Source organism: Aspergillus caelatus, assembly GCF_009193585.1.
Source record: "Aspergillus caelatus strain CBS 763.97 unplaced genomic scaffold BDV27scaffold_64, whole genome shotgun sequence".
Taxonomy (NCBI): Eukaryota; Fungi; Ascomycota; class Eurotiomycetes; order Eurotiales; family Aspergillaceae; genus Aspergillus; species Aspergillus caelatus.
The window spans coordinates 140941-159264 of NW_022475327.1; the positions used below are offsets into that span (position 1 = coordinate 140941).

Genomic DNA, 18324 nt, shown 5'->3' on the forward strand with positions numbered 1-18324 from the left:
CGGCAAACTACCCCTCACCCTCCATTTCACATCATTTCGACACCCTCCAGAAGCATACTGAAACAGCTATGAGGGAAAAGCGAAACCGCAAGTCGTCCCTGATGGGCTCTCTACAGATTCTCAGGAGCAGATTCGGTGTGCGACACGAACAATGGGAACTCGAGGACAACAAACACATACCCGATGGGAGCAACACCCACAGAGAAGCACGTAGGAGCAATCCGCTTCCACCCCTCAATACCAGCGTCTGTCATTCATCCCAAAGGCAACCTATCATCCATACCTGCCGCCAAACTTTCATGCCACTATCTGGAAAAAACTCATCGAGATACAACAATTTCAACAACGGCCCAAGAGGCCTTGACATCAGTAGTAGTAGGTTGCAGGAGCAGGAGTCCAACTTGCGGGCCCAGCATAAAGTCTCGTCTTCCCAATGTCAGACAAGCCTACGGTACTCTTCGACACAATTATTCTCAAGAATTCCGACACCTGCAAAATCCCCGGTAGGGGATCTGTACTCCCATGAAGTTTATCGAAAAGAAGGCAGAAGAAGTGTGCTATCTTCCTTGGGGAGACAATGTGTGGACGTGGACAAAGACGCGGACACCGTTTACGAAGCGAATCTGGATAACGAAGATGAACGGAAAGATTTCATCCGCCGTAAGGATACACAGAGACTCAGTCCTGAAAGAAACATGTTCGACACCGAGGCGACTTCAAACCCTAGGCTTCAGATCCGAACTCACCACCAGAGAACCAGCGATGGTCAAAGAGCTACAAGAGGATTATCCTCAGGGGTATTTTCTAACAGCATACATGCAGCAAAATATACACCTGTCCCTTGTGTCAATGTACTAAGGACCGGCCGCCCACGCAACTTGGCGGCATCTCCTGATGCCAGAAGTCGACCGGCCACTCGACTGTTCGATCCTACATCAGCACTCATATCACGGCTTGAGACAGGAGCACAGAGGAATAATTGCATCAAGAATGACCACCTCCGTGCCAGTAACCCGATTTCCGGGTCTGTCAAGGTGCCATCCTTGAGGAAAGAGCGAGTTGAATACCACACTGTTCCCAAGGGAGAGTTGCCAACACAACATCCGTTGTTGGAGGATTTTCAACCTGCGAACCCAAAAGTGATGGACGGCACACTCCAAAAAAGTGACAAAATGGAATACGTAAAAAAGAGTCTTCGATGGACGAACGGCCTCGAGAACCTGAAGCTTGATACCAGAACAAAAACCGATTCATTTTCACCAGCTAGCCGTCCTAAGGCCCCGAGCCGAAGTGCTACAAGGTTAAGACCCCTACCAGACACAGGGAATACACGGCATAGGGATCAAATTGGGAGAATGGTATTGTCGAGGAACCACCCCAATGGATTCCGTTCGAAGTTGAAGAAGCCAGGGCTAACAATCCATGCCGACTGGGTTTCGCAGGTCAGTGAATCTCAGCCTCAACAGTACTGGCTCGGTAGATTCGTCACCCTCGTCAATGCTTTCCACTATGAAGACTCCTTCCATGAGCCGGACATAGCAACGGGATTCGGCATGTTGTCAAGTTATTCTCGCCCGTTGGGGCATCCGGATTCAAACGAGGCGGGTTACCGGATCAAACGAGCCTTCATGGTTCTCGAAAATGTTTGTATGAATGATGAAGCGAGCGCGAGTCTACGGAAGTTCCGATACGATTACATTAACAAATTTGGTGATAGATGGATGGTATGATGCTCTATTGTTGGCACACCGAAAGAACGGTGGTCGCAGGTATTGACTTGGATCGCCACCAAGTACGAAACGGATCGAGGCGCCCATGGTCGAGAATGTCTATCTGCAATCCCTGGTGAAGGCTTGTCGCTTCCTCGCCAGTATGATGAAACCTGTTCTGCTGGCATTAAATGAATACAGCCTGGCTAGAGATATTCTGGCTGTAGTACTATGGACGGCCCCAGAATTACTAGGACCCTGGGGGGGACGCACTTGTTCACTATCTAGGAGCTGGGAGGTCTTGTTTATGGTATAGGGGAGTTACGGATTGATAAAAGTATGGTTGTAATGCTCCTGGAAGCTCGACAGGGTCTTTATTAGAATGGAACTACCACCTATACAACATATGTGACGAGAACCCCGGTGTAACATGCTAAATTCAATCGTTTTCGCAGATTGCCCATTAACGCCAGATTTGCACCAAACCACTTTGCGCCTCTTTAAAACATCATCTGTCCTGGATGCTAATGCCAACCATGCCCCAATCCGTGTTTTACACTAATCTATTTCCTACTCCTCAAGAATGCTGCAACTTGCTCATGCCTTGTTACAAAGAACATCCGCTTTCGATCTGATTTCCAGACGAGAACTCCGATCTCTTCAGCGTACCGACATGGAGCCTCATATTCTGCCAAACTAACGAAGTCCTTGAACAAAAAGCCAGGGGTTGCTTTGACGCGATCTCGTTCCAGTTGCCAAAGCCGAATCTGATCAGTGACCGTGGGGGGCAGAACGGATGGCGGTATTCCAGCCTGATTGGACGTAGATCGGGAGACATTGTGTTTGCGCATCTGAGGGTGAGCGTGGGTAGCCAGATACGAGATGATTTGGTCGGCAGTGATACCCATCTCTATGGCGCGGCGTACCGACTGGCGGGTAATTTTCCCAGTAATCAGGTTGGGAAAGCGATATTTAAGTGTAGTAAAAAGTGCAATAAGAGAGATTTGTAGCGGCGAAGAGGTATATGCATACAGTCGGTAGTTTGTTTCGACGATGATGAATCCAGATCCCCCCTTGTTTAAGCCTGTGCCAGAGGGGCCGGAGAGGGAGCCTGAAATGGGGTTGCTCAAAGCGCTGGAGTCGGAGGTAAGCGTAGTGGCGAGACGAGTGGGATAGAAATGACTGGCATCCGGGGAATCTTGGTAGACAATGCCAAAATCCGCCAGATCCGTCAGAGTACGGAGTTGGTTAGAAGTCAGATGCTTCTTATCGTATGATTTTCCAAGCTCCAAGCTGCTCAGCAAGAAAACAAACGAGAGGACCTCCACACTGCTCATTCCGATGGCGTCCGCGCTTTCAACATAGAGCATAAGGATGTGCCAAACTTGGGTGCTGACATCCTGTAGAACAAACGCGAATCCATCTTGTGTGATCTCCACACGACGATCTCGAATTTCGACAAGGTGCCCAGCCTGCAAAAGTTGCTTCACACCTTTGCTGAGGTTGACATCACGCTGAATACCAAGTCCACTAGTTCCAACCATGTATCCTAATACCCCCTCCCACTGACGCCGGGCGTATTCGTCCAGTTCAGCTATGGAAATGGCTGCTCCATCTGATATATGCGAGAGTACACCAAAGGACTGCGTCTTTTCAGCGCCTGTCAGAGCTTGGCGGAGCGATGAGGCAAACGGATCGGTAACTTTGTACGCGCGAACATTGTCTGCGATCACTGTGTTGGATAGAATATGGAGTCGGCCCAGGATTGACAATGCATTATCTCGCTCCCTTCAAACGATAGAGCCCGTCAGCCATCCAATCCGCAAATCAGAGGGTTCGAGGGTTTTCAAAGCCACCACTCACTTCAAGCTTTCTGCTTTGACCCAGGCCTCTAGATCTGTTGCTGGCAGAGGGTCTTTGAGATATAGGAGTGCCATGACGAAACATTTTGCTAGATTATCCGTTATTTCCAATTACCATAAGGTATTTCAAGAGTAGGAGCGAGTGCGTACCCAGGTCAGGCAACATGCGCCTGAAGATGGCGAGGGCGGTGGATGGCTGCTGGTAGAGCTTGTAGAAAGTAGTTCCAGGCAAACTTTCCAGATAATCAAATGGACGGGAGGGAGCGGCGGCCATGGCCATATTGCCTGCGGGTAAAATAAAAGCTGTCACCTCAGCAACATGATGTGAGCCACAAAGGTTGGCTGAGGCGTGATATACGAGAGATTAATGATGATGGGTATGGATAAGATTTGCTCCGGTGACCAAAGCGGCTTCGGAGCGCAGTCCGAGGTGATCATCACACGGGACTTGTCTGTATAACGAACTACTATATTCTTGTCTCCGCAACCTTCTCCTTTCTTTTTCGCCTATAGCTTCCTTGATAAAATGACAGCTTTGCGGTTCGTTAGATCGGTAAGAAACTACGACTACTATTGCTTCATTCCTTCAACTGATGTTATTGTTCCCCCCCCCTAGGTTTGGGAGTCCTTTCGGGCTACATCGGGGCTGGAGCCTCGGTAAGTGACAGAATCCATGGCTATGAAGAGGTTTGTTACTGAAACTTTGATCGCTGTGAAAGACTATTGGATAATGTAAGGTCTATCATACCTCAACTGCCTATCTCTATAAGCTACAGTGACAGCAATTATAATGAAGAATGATAATGGAATTATATATTCCCTTGGCTTTCGTAAGCATTGACCACAAGCCGGGGTTGTACTAACGGTTCCAGCTTCGTGTGACTGCCGCAAAGCCTGGTCTGGTGAACTTTGAGCTAGATATACAGAAAGAGCATACGGTAAGGGTTCAATCTAGAGTAGGCCGACCCAATCGACTAACCTTCGGGACAGAATCGTCTGAACATTCTCCATGGCGGTACTATTGCTAGTATGGGTATGCAAGCATGACCACATATTTTACCTGTCTCATCCTGGCCATCCCACTTACAAACTTGCATTGATTTTGCAGTGGATCTTGGTGGTTCTCTAGCTGTCGCTTCCCGTGGCCTGTTTGCTACGGGAGTGTCGACCGATCTCAATGGTAAGCTACATCCCAAGCCACTCTTTGAGATGGATGTCCAATGTACAGGATGAGTCTCTGACCGTCTATTTAGTGACGTATCTAAGCTCTGGAGGTAAAGTAGGAGATAAAATTTTGGCTGTATGTTATTAAAGACCCCATGCCTGGCAATTAACAAGCCCAACATTTAGCTGCTGGATCTGTGCATGCTAATATCGCTACAGGAAGCTAGCTGTGATAAATGTAGGTTCCCCAGCTATCAATACATCAACCCAATCATACGGGTCGTATAGATACATTCATAGTCGCCTTTTCCTTTTTTCTTTTTTCGTTTTTCTTTTTTCTTTTTCCTTTTTTCAGTCACTAAATACAATGTCTAACTCATATAACAGTCGGCAAAACGCTCGCATATACATCTATCAAATTCATCAACAGCAAAGGCGAAATTGTTGCCAGAGGAAGTCACACCAAGTATGTATCCTTTACGCGATGCAACCACATCGGAGGATACGACCTGTGCTAATCCTCCAATAGATATATTGCACTCGCCTGGAAGGACCCGCAGAACATCGTCGAGGAGCTTGGCGGGCGTTAGTCATGAACGGAGAGTGTTATATTGTGAAGACTAAACATCCGTCATTCACCTATATATACTTGGACCCTACTAGTGACGCAAGCGCTGTTATATATAGGCAGTATAAACGCTAGTGGTTGACCTTCCCTGCAACCTACGAGTTCTTCAAGCATCTCGCATATATTAAGATAGCCGTGGGGCTTTCTGCAAGCTATCCATAGAACGAGAGCGTTATCAGATACACATTGCAAGACCGTTTCACTGTAGTATGCTGCCAATAAAAATCAGAACTCGAACAGTCATTTCCCAACCTATTCGGGTTTGAGATTCCGCCATTTTTATTCTTATACCAACAATCATGATAACACGAAGACAGACGTGATACAACGTCACAATCACTGAGCATTCTACAGCTATTCGGAACCCATGGTCTCACGATCCTCAATCCTATGACCCTGTATACAAGACCAAAAAGCACTTGTGTTAGTTGAAATGCAAGGGATCTAGACCCCGGTGAAGACGTGCTCGTGTAGAGGGTCTTCATCTGGTTCGTCACCTGCACCAAGCATGACCTCGTCCTCATCCACTAGACCCTCTTCACAATTGGGCATTGCGTCCTCAACCATGATATCTTGCTCTCCTATTGCCTTGAGCTTAGCCTGGGTCATTTCAAACACGTATTGGCCAAGATGTTCCACTCCTTCCATTGGCGTGCCTTGAACCTCGTCGTCCAGCGATCGCGTGGTTGGGAACATTTCGCCTGGGGCAAGCATGAGCTTATCAGGGCGTTGAAATAATAGGTCAAATGCTGGCTTAAGCTCATAGCACGACTCAAAGACCTCGCGCCGACCGAGTATGTAGAGGCCCAAACGGGCACGAGAAAGTGCAACCGTTAGACGACGGACATCACGTAAGTAACCAACCGTACGAGTTCTTGTGAGCGAGAGAATTACATCTGTAGCTCTAAGTTAGTAAAGGGCTTCGCAAAAAAAAAAAAAATTACCGAAGAGATAAATGAGATTCGACTTACAGTCGTTTTGTTCGCCCTGATACTTGTCCACGGTAGTCACGATCTTGGGCATTCCGAACAAGGCATTCTTGGCGCATCGGTGGTTCAAGACATCCCTTATCAGCGCTGTTTGTCCCGCATATGTGGCAAGGATGGATATCTTCGACGCTGGGTAGCCAAGCAACCGCATGTATTGGTAGAGGGCTACGGCATATTCTGCTTCACCCAGGTTTTGAATGAAATGAGGAGTGGGTTCCCGTTCACCTGCACCCTGGTAATCAGGAACGTTGATGAATTGGTAATCGAACTGGAACCCAGAATTCGCCTGCTTGAACTCATCGGCTGTCTCAACGACTGATAAATCTCCCAGTTGCTTATAACGCCAACGAAATAGTTCTGCAATGCTACGCCTCGAACGACCCTGCTGATCAAGTGTAATTACAGGGACACCCAGTCTTACCAGGCGAAGGAAAAGACTCTGTTCAAAATGCGCGTACTGCCGGAATGCAAGGTTTTGGATGATTGGGGAATTCTGGAGATGATCGCCGCAGAGTACCACGCGTTTCAACGAGAGCTGGCCACCCTTCATTGTTTGCAAGGCGGAGGGAATGAAACTTTCGATCTCCGTGATCTGCGCGGCTTCTTCCATCACAACATTGTCATAGTGAAAGCCAAGATCAGCAATCTCCTGGCGGCGCATTGCTGCATGTGTGGAAGTCATTGCAATGATCCTGGCCTCCTTCACCAGGAGGTAATTAGCCTTATCTTTCGGTTGCCGCAAGATCTCAAACGGCCGGATATCTTCTAGCTCTGAGAATATCTTGTCGATGTGCCGCTGGCAACCTTCTGCTACATCTAGCACTGCTTCCTTAGGACTCGAAGAGTCGAATACGGGCTGTGGGGCATTGGAAAAGTAAGCATGGAATGGGAAAGCTGCAATGATCTCTTCGAGAGAGATATTTTCGGTGCGGGCCTGGTCCCAAAACTTTGCCCATGCAGGCTGGATGTATACAGTGTTGAAATATCCGGCGGTCTCGCAGGAGTTTCCATGGGCGCCCTGCGCTCCAATTGATGATGCTAACCGTGTAACTTCAGAGAGATAATAGTTACGGTTATCGAGGAAAGATTCAACCCGGCCATATTTGCTATAGCTTGACTCGGTCTCTAACTCTTCTTCCCCGTGGCCAAGACGCAAAAGGTGGCGTTCGTCGATATCCAGTGCAACTATCTTTTGGAAAAGTTGGTTTAACGCCTGGTTGCTGTGCGCAACCAAAAGCGTGCGCTCATTGGGGAAATCATGGTAAATGTTATTGATTATTTGCGTTGCAACATCCGTCTTTCCGGTTCCGGGAGGTCCGACAATAATAGTCAACCCAGGTTGTGTCCCAGATGCGATAGCTTCCACCTGAGCTGGTGTAAACCGGACAGAGTTTAGTTTGGGCGCATCGACAGGGTAAGGGCCTGGATTAGGCGGCTTATATGTTGAAACGCGAAGTGAGTAGGAGGACGATTTGTCCTTCTCGGTTTGATCTCTCCGCCGCTTCTTGGAGGCATTCGTCGAAGGCGATTTTTGGGAATCTTCAACATATTCAAGCACATATGGGGGTCCGAAGCTTGATGTCTCCTCGCCAGAAGGCTCAATTGTTGTCCCCGGGAAGCTCTCTACCAGATGCTGCCAGTCCAAGAACGTATCGCGAAAATCGACTGACTTGAGTCTGTTCGGCAATTCTGTGTAACGGGCCCCTGCAGGGTCCCCATAACCCAAAAAGATGTCCTGGAGCCAGGAAGGAAGAGTAATGTCGGAGACAATGAGCCTTTGCATAGTCTCCAGTATAGACTTGAAATTGTTTTCCCTTCCCTTTCTCCTTGCGACTACATTGACCAACGGATAGATATCTGGCTTTCCATGCATGCTGCGATCTTTATCCGCTTTGAAGGCATCAGGGTCAAGGTTAACCAAAAGTCTCCTTATACGTGGCCTCGATCGATGGCCATTGGTCTGCCCCGAGATGGGTTCGCGCAATGGACGGCCATTTTCATCAAGTACCTGCACAATTTCCGCTGTCCTGAGGTGCGTTAGGCTGGGGCTATCAATTGCGGTGGGGTCCTGAAACGCCAATTTGTTTGCAGCGCCAGGCTGTACAGCTAAAAGGAAAACCACGTCATCGGGGCGGAGCGACTCCCATTCCATTCGGACGTGGTCTGCCAGCCTGCCAACCTCGATCACGATTTCAGCTCGCACAAAAGCTGGGTTGGTGAAGCCAACCTTCGGGGGCGCAACCTCGATGATAGCAGGCTTCGAAATAGGGATAGCCATCCGGGAAAACCCATCAAAAGTCAGACTTTTGCCGTCTCGACTGACTCGGGGCTGCATACGCTTGACAATCGTTTCCATATCTTTGCGAATCTGGAAGAAGGCTTCAGATCGATACAAGAGAAACGAGCGCCATAGAAAATCCCCCAGGCTCAAGTATTGGAGGTTCAACTTTGGAATTGCAAGTGGCCTAGATCCGTCATAGGCTTCATTCCGCAGTAAAGCTGGGTCGTAAAGGTTTTCTTCTGTCGGAACAACACTTAGGCGCGATACAACATCCTGGAATGGTGCCTTGCGCTCGTAAAAGGACAAGAGTATTTCTAGATACAGATGGCGATCGGGCGTGATTTGACATTGCTTTGGGTAATCTGTCCGAAATCCCAGGTGTGAACAAAGGCTTCGGAGCTCAGAGTCATCTAAGGAAGATAGCTGCCCTTCCAGCTCCGGACGTTGCTCAATTGAACCATAATTCGACAAAGCTAGAATCATCAATTTGTCCTTAAAGTATTTCATGGAAGTTCGCTGCAAGTGGGCTAGCTCCTGGCAGTGAGTATCATACACTGCCTGAGGTGACATACTCTCTCCTGTATAATCGTCAATTGAAAATGTAGCGAAATGTTTTAATAGATTATGCAAGTCACGGAATAGCGCATTCTCCGAATAACGGTAGAGCTCCGATAAACGAATTACCGGTAGGATATTGAGGTCTTTCAGCAACGTGTTGACATATCGTCGCGTGGGAAGTTGACTTTCTAAGTCCACTAAAAATTCAAGAAACCTCTCACAGTAACGCAGGTTATCCACCTGGTCTTTGTCGGCGCCGTTCAATCTCTGAAGAAAATCGAGAAGCATTGTGTAGAGCCATGACCGGTCAAACCTCATCTTCGCTTTGGCCGCTTCGTCTGCTGCGTCATATCGCTTCGCGGCAGCTCTCCACGCTTTCTTCAACGTTGGGCCCTTTCCGAGCACCTGTTCTCGTGCATCGTCACTCGAGAGATTGTGCCAAATTGATATAGAAACCAGAGGTGCACATTCCTTTCGTATCAAAACATTCTCGAGGGATTGGAAGGAGCTAATAATGAAGGATACGATGGACAGGCGCGACGATGTAAGAAGGGACTGGTCGATACTCATGGAGAGAATTCGATGGAAAAGGTTGGAAAAGTCATCCGGTCGGTCAGAGAAGATGTCTGGATGTTCTGTGAATAACTCGCACAGGATTGACAATACGTAGGAGTAAGGTAAACTCACCCCATATTGGTAGATGTTCCCGCTGTTTGACAGTGACGATTAGCGCCAGCAGCAACACATGGTAGTTCGAGGCGTCTTCTGTGTAGGTCGGCCAAAGGAACCTAATGGTCGGTTAGTCGAGGCATTACATCACGAAGCGTTTCGAGTGCATGCGCACTTTTCTAAAATATTCAAATTTTCCAACGTTAGAAGCGAGCGAAAGCTGAAATTATCTGCTTCGAGAGGGTCCCATATATCCTTCTTGATGACATCCTGCTTGACTTTCCGGACCTTGGATGTCTCGAGCCAGTGAGTTTTGGCTAACTGCACCCACACGCTGTCATCGCGAAAATCTTCAACGGTGGGCCTGGAATCAAGGCCGTGCGCCATTGCCTGACGTGATTGTAGGCCCATTCCTTGACGTTAAATTTGTATAAAAAAGGACTCCGCGCCCGAGTCGGATTTATCTGCGCAAGTGGTCCGTTGCGGCGGGATGGGAAAGCTTCTGGCGCGCGGCTAAGGAAGTTGCTTCCAGCGGCTAGAACCCGCAGAGCCGCAGCCATGGCCCCGTGATCCTTTGTTGTATCGGAAGCTCCTTACACAGCACAATCTCCACGTCTCCTTTATCCCATCCTTACTTGGATTTGTTGTCCGCAAGGATGGCCGACGAAGATGTTGAATCGATACACGTCTATAGGAGATTAGTTGATAATCTTCTTACTCGAGCCGAACTAGTCAAACCGGATAAGCAAATCGAACCTCCGTTGACAGAAACACACCTCGGAGAAGCGATCTGGAAAGTCGAAGGCGATGATGAGCAGGTCACGAGTCGGCTTAGCCAACAGACGCAATTTGCTGCAGTTGAAATTGCATTCAGGGAGAGGTTTTACAGTCTGCTTGTAAGTGGCTTCAATGTTGCGATTGTCTTCCTGGCTATCCATGGAGTTCAGTCATGGCTAATTGGCACTTTATGAAGGCCACTACATCCATAGATGAGCCGTCCTTTATACAAATATGGAATTTGCTCGACATAATCTCAATCTTTTCGGACAATGGTTCGTTTGGAATTTGGTCTCGCGGCCTAGATGGTATCCTGACGTGTCCGCAGAACAGTGTGAGCCCGGTCTTATATTTTGGCTGATTGAGGAATTACTTGATAGCCAAACTATTGATGGCTGTCGCAAAGTTTTTGACTACCTCGAGTCTCGGAGAGAACGAAATACTAAAGTAGGTGCAACTCGAAATCCTCTCTAGTGCAACTATTTGACACCGCAGAAGAAACACTTTAAGCAGAAAAGTTTGATCATTCTGAGATCCTGCAACGAATTGCTGCGGAGGCTTTCACGAGCCGAAGATACTGTATTTTGTGGACGTGTCTTTATTTTCCTCTTCCAGAGTTTCCCGCTAGGAGACAAGAGCGCCGTCAATCTGCGGGGCGAATATCATACCGAGAATGTCACTACTTACGACGAAATCCCTGAACCCGACACCATCATGCCAGATGATGCGGATGTGGTAATGTCTGACGAGCAGAGACCGTCAACGACCATTGAAAGCCAACAAGAAAACAACAATACTGAACCGCCGTCTCTCGCGGATCCTCAGGCCCCTGTTCAAGATCAACCGGCAGCCCCGAAAGTCATCATTTCGCAAGATGAAGGTGTTGATGAGAAGGCGAACGATTTGAACAAGCTCTACCCTATGTTCTGGGGCCTCCAGGCGTATTTCTCTGCCCCAACAAAGATATTCGATCCTCAACACTTCACCACATTCAGGACGGGACTTGAGGCTACTCTTTCTGCCTTCAAATCAGTTAACACAGACCTTGAAAGTTCAGGCACGAGCAAGACGTCTGAAGAGCTTCGAAAATCCAACAAACGGAAGAGAACTGCGGACGGCCAAGAAATTGCGAGTAGTTTCAACCCGAAGTATCTGACAAGCAGGGATCTATTTGACCTTGAGGTAGGTTCTTTGCTTGGCTTTCTTTCGGTAGCTTGTGCTAACTCTTATATGTAGGTCAATGACACAGCCTTTCGGAGGCATGTTCTGGTTCAGGCGCTTATTCTCTTGGATTTCATGCTCTCGCTTACTCCTAAGGCAAAAGCAAAGCTAGCCGAGTTGACTAACAAATCTGTACTCTACGGTTTTGTGTTGAATGAGGACGATGTAGGGACACCCACCGATACTTAGATTCATGGACACTGTTAACAGTTGCAGGCTAAATGGGCAGTCAAGATGAGAAAGGCGATAGAAGAGTATTTGCAGGAAGGCGTTGGTGGAAAATTCTACTATCGAATGGTGGACACCGTTTTGTCGAGGGACAAGAATTGGGTTCGTTGGAAAGCCGAAGGTTGTCCATTGATTGAGAGACCTCCTGTTTCCGTATCGGACTACCTCGGTGCTCGTGAGTATGCAACTAAAGTCTACGCCAACAAGCGCCTTCGGTCTTCACCCATGGGTTCGCTAAATTTGAACTTCCTCTCCGAAGGCGAATCACTAGCAGGTCTTAAAAGGCTTAAGGAACCTCAAAGGTAAGCGCACCCACGGATCATTGGAAACCTGATTAGTTGCCAGCTAACAATATCGAAGGTTCACGGTACCTTCCTCTGATTCGTTTATGATGGGTATAATGGACGATGAGTTAGACATGGATACTGCCCAGACAAAGGAGGATAAAGAGAACGCGACACGCGCTAAAGCGAGCAAGACTTGGCGTATATTAAGACTTTCCGCTAAAAGCAAGCTCGCAGCGTTCGACAAGATTGAGGATGGCAAAAATCTAAAGCTGCTTTTTGAGACCCCACAGCCTTCCGAAGGCACTCCCCAAGTTCTTGAAGGCACCCCTCAGGCCCATGAGACGATGACGAAAATCTCGGCCGAGGGCGAGTCTGGTGGTTTGGGGCATGATCATGGGCCTGCCAGCTCCGAACAAGCGAATGCCACCATTGCCACCGAGAAAAGTTCAGCGGATTCGAAGGATGCAGCAGCAGCAGGCACATGAAGAACGCCACACATGCGGCCAGAGAACGCATTATCATGATTGGCTCTCGTTGGCGCCGAAGAACGAACCCCTACGGTCGTGATGGATGCTGAATTCGATACACCATTTGATGATTTCATGTGCTTGTATGCGTCACTGTCACAACGCTATGCAGGATTCCTGCAGTATCGTAAAATATGAAAGGGACATTTAGTATGCGGACTGAGTTTTCTAAGAAGAGTTGGGGCGTGTTCATTATGACGAGACCTGAAATGGGAGATTACGGCGGGGGATCTTGGCCCTTTTGATTGGCCTCATTTTGATGACCCTCATCTGGCGTGCAGTTTAGTCCTCAGTGTGGCGACACCCGAAGTTTTCCCTCCGCCCTATTAGATACTCTGCAAGCAGGAGCAACTCTTAGGAGCTCATGGGGTCCCAACAGGGAGGCGGCAAAAGAGTAATGAGAGGGGTAAGGACATAGTAACGGTACTGCTGACCGGAAATTGAAGGTTTCCTGACAATCCACTTCGAGACCCAGGGAGGGGATTAATTCCTCGTAGTCTGAGGTGCGAGGATGAATTTGCCAGTGACCACGGTTGCTGAGAATGGCTTAGGGAGCGCGCCGCTTCTTTGGCAACGCGGACGGATAAGCTACGGGCGAGGGTCCGAATGTCTCGGGGATCAACAACTCTAATATTACATGGACGTACCTGCATAACCGTGGATCTCATTGTACAACCTATCCATCCATCTATTTATCTATCTGCTACGTAAGGATCGTAAGTATATCACCCGAACACACTGAACGATTTCTTACTCCTTACCTTAGAATGCCCCTTGATAGTAGCTGTCATGCGAGATTACAGTGAGATTACTGGGTCCAAGGGAATCCGGGTGATCTGATACGCCACGTTTCACCATCCTAACCCGATAGACGCTTGATCTCTCTGTCAACCTGATAGTTAACTTTCAAGTAAAATTACCCTAGGTAGAAGGTATGTATGTATTTGCAATCAAAGGAACAACTGTGTATATACATACTTAGGGTGTTTCCTTTGGTGGGGTGGGGGTGCCTATTTCGTATCAGTATCCGGGTATATCATCTTTCGGTTTGTGCTGGTTTTGTCCCAGTTCATCTCTTACACTTCTGCCTACGTCTTTGGGGTAATGATTACTACAGAGCCGAAGGGTCATGACTCGGCTCCGAACCATGGTGAAAGTGACCTGTATGCCAACTAGATTTTATAGTATCTCTCCAAGCGAGAGAGATCCCGGCTGAAAAGTTTAAAAAAAATAGTTTTGGTGACGGGGAAGCAAGTCCTCCACCGATAACGTTCGCATGCCAGTCGTTCGGTTCCTGTTCTAGAATTGCTTTTTAATTATTCTTCTTTTCGTCAGGGGCTCTTCAATCTATTATATTAAATCCGTGCAAGCAATAATAAATGAATGTACCTAGTAAATAACATAACAGAGAGCAGCAAGTAGGTTCAATACATACCTACCTAGGCACAGTATGTAAAGTACCTAGGTACAGAACCTACGGAGAGTGGATGTATAGGTGCAAAGCTTCTGATTCGTAGATCGAGGATATAGGCAGTTCCTCATTCGCCCTAGAGGACTAAGTGGTGGTCCAAAGATGGAATGTCAGGGCTAAACGACGTTTCACTGTTACCAACCGACCCGCACAGACACTTTTTCCACAATGGTTCCCGCAGGAACCTGCATCGGAGATGATACGTACCAATCGCGCAATTGATTTCATACCGACAGGGGTACCGCCATGGAAAAATACTATGAGGCCCTGATAAACTTTGGAGTGGTGTGTATATATGCATGTATACATGCATGCTATTATTTTTGTTGTTATTGTTTATTTCTCCTCGTTTCATTGCTCTTCCCTTTCGCTTACTTTTCTTTTGCTTTTCTCTTTTCCTGTTTCTTCCCCCCCCCCCTTTTTTTTTTTTTACCCGCCCGTCTTCTTCTACCCGGTTTCGTTTAGTTCTGTAGTACACAGTAACTTCATTGGACTCGGAACAATTTGGCCGAAATCTGGCACCCGAACCGCAGCGCCAATTGTTGGCTTGCGTAATGGGATCGATAGCAGTACCCACTTGTTAGCGGGAATTGTTTCCACCGTCCAACAGAAGCAGTAAGAGCCTTGAGACCTATGATGTAGTTTTCTGTTGATTCGAACTGCAGTCCGTAGAGACCGAATGAAATTAGAAGGGGCCGCCAGCATTCTTGGCATCCACGAGAAGCCTTGAAAGAGATTAAAGTTGCTCCTCCCCATCCTTCTCACCCACTCACCTTCGATCGGCCGCGATTCCTGGGATCTCCTTCCCCGCACCCACACGATGGGAATGAATGTTGATTACTCTCTTCAGCTGTGATCGTCCTCAAGCCCTCAGAGGATGATCCACTCGACGCTTACTTTTTCACAATGTGGCTCTTGCATTCCAGCTGAAAGTCATGCCACTTCTCATCTCCATATATCCACATCGATGTAAGCGATTCCTATCCTCTCTCCCCCCACTTATCGGGTATACCGAACAAGTATCCCTAGAGAACGTCCGTTTTCAGATTTTTTGGTGGAAAGGGTGGGGTTAGGGGGTGGGGATTAAGAAGATAAAAGGTGAAATGGAAGTAGGAATCGAAAAGAAGAAGAAATAATATTATTAATAAAAGAAAGGGGGAAAAAAAAGGAAAGGGAAAAAATAATAAATATCAATGCAATCGGAATCTCAATTGAAAGTTACTCAGTCCCGAGATTTTGCCTGGAACATCCAGTCGGGTATTTACTTAGTTCAAGACAGTCAGGAGTTGACCGAAGCTATTGCACTCAGCCATCATCACTACAAATCACTAAACCATACAGAGTACGGAGATACCTCCCCTTATTCCTCGATCGGGAATCATCCGGCGCGTTTATTGTTTTAAAAAGGTAGAGATATTAAATAATACTTAATGAAAAAAAAAAATTATATTAAAATCAGATCAAATAAAATAAAATAAAGGGAAGAGAAAATAAAATAAAATGAAAAGGGAAAAAAAAGAAAGAAATAAGAAAGTAAAAAGTAAAAACTTAAAAAGTGACAGAGGAAGAAGACATGGAAGAAAGAAAGCCAAGACAAACCGAGGAACCATTACGCCGTTTCGATCCTTTCCATAAGTAAGTTTCTGACTACTAGTAGCTGAGCGTTATGGCCAGCATCGGATGGGGATTAAACTCCGGTCTAGGTGGTCCTGGAACTATCCGAAGCATGATTTCCTCACCCTCTCTTGTTTTCCTTGGTGGCCTACGAGGCTACGACTTGTGTTGAGGGCATTCTAAGTATACAGATAGCTTTTGCATTAAGGCACAGAAATGCCTAGGTATGTACAATGCTATCTGTTAGCCACTAGGATTTAAGATCCCATCATCTGGGTAAAAATCTGGCATATACAGTACATACCCTACCAGTATCTTTAGGTAGTATAGTAGGCACCAGGGAATATTAAGGTACCGTACCGTACCGACTTACGAAGGACACGACTCATGCAATTTATGATAAAATTTATATTCATGCCAACTGACGTGAGTCAATTAGCTGCAGCCACTTCTGCATCCTCGGTAGTTGTGTTGATATTAATCACGGCGTGTAATAATATTACGGCTTCTTATTGATCATATTTAAATGCATACCATTACCCCCCTTACAACAATTTAAGATATAGAGATAAGTAGACAGACAAACAGACAGGCTTGCCTACATGAGTACATTTGTACATACATACGTTCATTCATAGGTACATACACCTTCATTGAGTGTGTACCTTGGGCTAACTTTCACTGTCGATTAACCCTAAATACCTAAAAGGTCAAGTCCTGCTCCTGACTCTCATTGCTGGATAAATGCCCCACTGTCGTTGTTTCCACCTGTCGGTTCCCCTATCTTCAGAACCTTTTTATTTTTTTTTTCCAAAACTTTTCTGTCCCTTTTTCCTTTTACTTATTCTTCCGTAAATCTTATTTCGGTTTCCGACATCTTATCTAATGTTCACGTATGTTACCTTTAATTTGCTTTGGGCCGTCAAAACAATACATTGGTTCTCATCTTCTTCTCTATCCACTTCCCTCCTCCAGTCTCATTTCCCTGAACTGTTTCATGCAAGTTGTCTCGGTGGAGCCAATGGAATCGTTTAGTCTCTCCCAGACAATTTGTCCCCCTCTTCCAAGTGGAGAGCACATGAGGCCGCCACTCAACCGAGTCAACCGTTGACTGCACGATTTTTAGCGTCACGCTCGGTTCAATGACCGTTCAGGTCGCCCAGTGCATGGTCCGCTCCCTGGCCTTTCCTGCGCTCGTCTTCAATAGCACTCTCTCTTCGGCCGCAGGAGGCTCGAAACTCGGAAACATTCTTCATTTTCTCCGCAAACCCTGGCCATCTCTTGAGCTATGCTGAGATAGGCATGGTGGTCTTACCTGCTGCTCCATCTGGTGGCCCTCTGGCTAACATAGTCCGAGAAGCTGTACGTACCACTCCTACGTATACGGTCGGTTCTGTCTTTTCTAAATTTCTACGCGCACCCTGGGATGGGCGTGTACCCGAGCGTGGTTGACAGCGGACCCGGCTAGTAACGGTCGATCGATCGTCCTTGTAGGTGGACTCGTCCTTTTCTCTGATAGACTAATACCCCATCCTGGGAAGGAGAATGAGGAACTTGTCCAACTTGAAACCAACGGTTATTTTAGATTTTCACCCGCCTCCTGCTTTTCCCTGACTCCCTGCGAACAACTTCTGCCCGAGAGAGTCACTTGCATGTGTATCCTCTTGGGATGGACGGATGGGAGGTGGGTAGCAGCTAAACTAAGTGGTTCTTAGGCTGAGGACTTGGTCCTTGATCTAACCCGGTCTCCGGCGGATTATGGAGCCAACGCACGACTAGCGCTGTCGGTAGCCCTTCCACATGGTGCACCAGTGCTCACTAAAACGACATTGGTGTCGGATGAGCTCCAGCCAACAAGGGTCTATTTACCCTTCAAACAACGGTTGGCTAGCCAGGAGGATGGCTGTGGGTGCCGGACTAGGGTGTCCCAGACTCGTTGACCCGCACGATGCGATGCGATGGTTTTGGTCGCAGGTTCCACTTCGGAAAATTTACATGCAATCATGACTGTGAATTGTAAACGTCCGCTGAGAAGACAGGCGACCTGCGTTGAAATGAAGAATTAGTCGGACATACTTGCAAGTTGGATCGTGAACCATTCCTTACCCCTTATCTAGTCCCTTTACGCAGGGCTGCGGCCGTCTCGGTCCATCTGACTCTGTTTGGATGTTAGGTGGAGTGCTCCATCGCCACTTTAGCTTCGGCGTAGTCATTCTTGTTGCTTCTTTCCCTCCATAGTGTATATCGTTTATCCTGGCAAGCTCTTCCTCCTTCCTCTCTCTCTCTCTCTCTTTTTTTTTATTTTTTTATTTTGCTTTTTGATTTTTTTTTTTTTTTGG

General features: G+C 47.3%; 5 protein-coding genes across 5 annotated transcripts; 3 read left to right on the forward strand and 2 right to left on the reverse strand.

The window, feature by feature from the left end:
• Nucleotides 1-68: 68 nt before the first annotated feature.
• On the forward strand, nt 69-1787 carry BDV27DRAFT_171465 (uncharacterized protein; the record flags this gene model as incomplete). The annotated part of the gene is made up of 1 exon (XM_032075602.1): nt 69-1787. One exon carries the CDS (start codon nt 69-71, stop codon nt 1728-1730), a length of 1662 nt encoding a protein of 553 aa, XP_031928784.1. The 3' UTR covers nt 1731-1787.
• A 272-nt stretch (nt 1788-2059) lies between these two features.
• BDV27DRAFT_126500 (TFIIH/NER complex subunit TFB2) lies at nt 2060-3908 on the reverse strand. Its single transcript, XM_032066555.1, has 3 exons — nt 3722-3908; nt 3573-3660; nt 2060-3497 (listed from the first exon to the last, which is right to left on the reverse strand). The coding sequence occupies exons 1-3, from the start codon at nt 3849-3851 to the stop codon at nt 2273-2275; spliced, it is 1443 nt and encodes a 480-aa protein (XP_031928785.1). The 5' UTR covers nt 3852-3908; the 3' UTR covers nt 2060-2272.
• A 137-nt stretch (nt 3909-4045) lies between these two features.
• BDV27DRAFT_101523 (PaaI family thioesterase) lies at nt 4046-5420 on the forward strand. Its single transcript, XM_032064284.1, has 10 exons — nt 4046-4124; nt 4188-4228; nt 4291-4303; nt 4444-4509; nt 4562-4604; nt 4680-4751; nt 4825-4871; nt 4955-4973; nt 5123-5201; nt 5265-5420. Exons 1-10 carry the CDS (start codon nt 4098-4100, stop codon nt 5323-5325), a joined length of 468 nt encoding a protein of 155 aa, XP_031928786.1. The 5' UTR covers nt 4046-4097; the 3' UTR covers nt 5326-5420.
• Nucleotides 5421-5583: 163 nt separating this feature from the next.
• Nucleotides 5584-10276, reverse strand: BDV27DRAFT_101537 (RNA helicase aquarius). The gene is made up of 4 exons (XM_032064285.1): nt 10036-10276; nt 9879-9979; nt 6335-9817; nt 5584-6259 (listed from the first exon to the last, which is right to left on the reverse strand). Exons 1-4 carry the CDS (start codon nt 10269-10271, stop codon nt 5808-5810), a joined length of 4272 nt encoding a protein of 1423 aa, XP_031928787.1. The 5' UTR covers nt 10272-10276; the 3' UTR covers nt 5584-5807.
• A 240-nt stretch (nt 10277-10516) lies between these two features.
• Nucleotides 10517-12858, forward strand: BDV27DRAFT_144271 (THO complex subunit THO1/HPR1; the record flags this gene model as incomplete). The annotated part of the gene is made up of 7 exons (XM_032070237.1): nt 10517-10756; nt 10834-10912; nt 10966-11084; nt 11136-11819; nt 11874-12023; nt 12075-12388; nt 12447-12858. The coding sequence occupies 7 exons, from the start codon at nt 10517-10519 to the stop codon at nt 12856-12858; spliced, it is 1998 nt and encodes a 665-aa protein (XP_031928788.1).
• Nucleotides 12859-18324: the final 5466 nt, after the last annotated feature.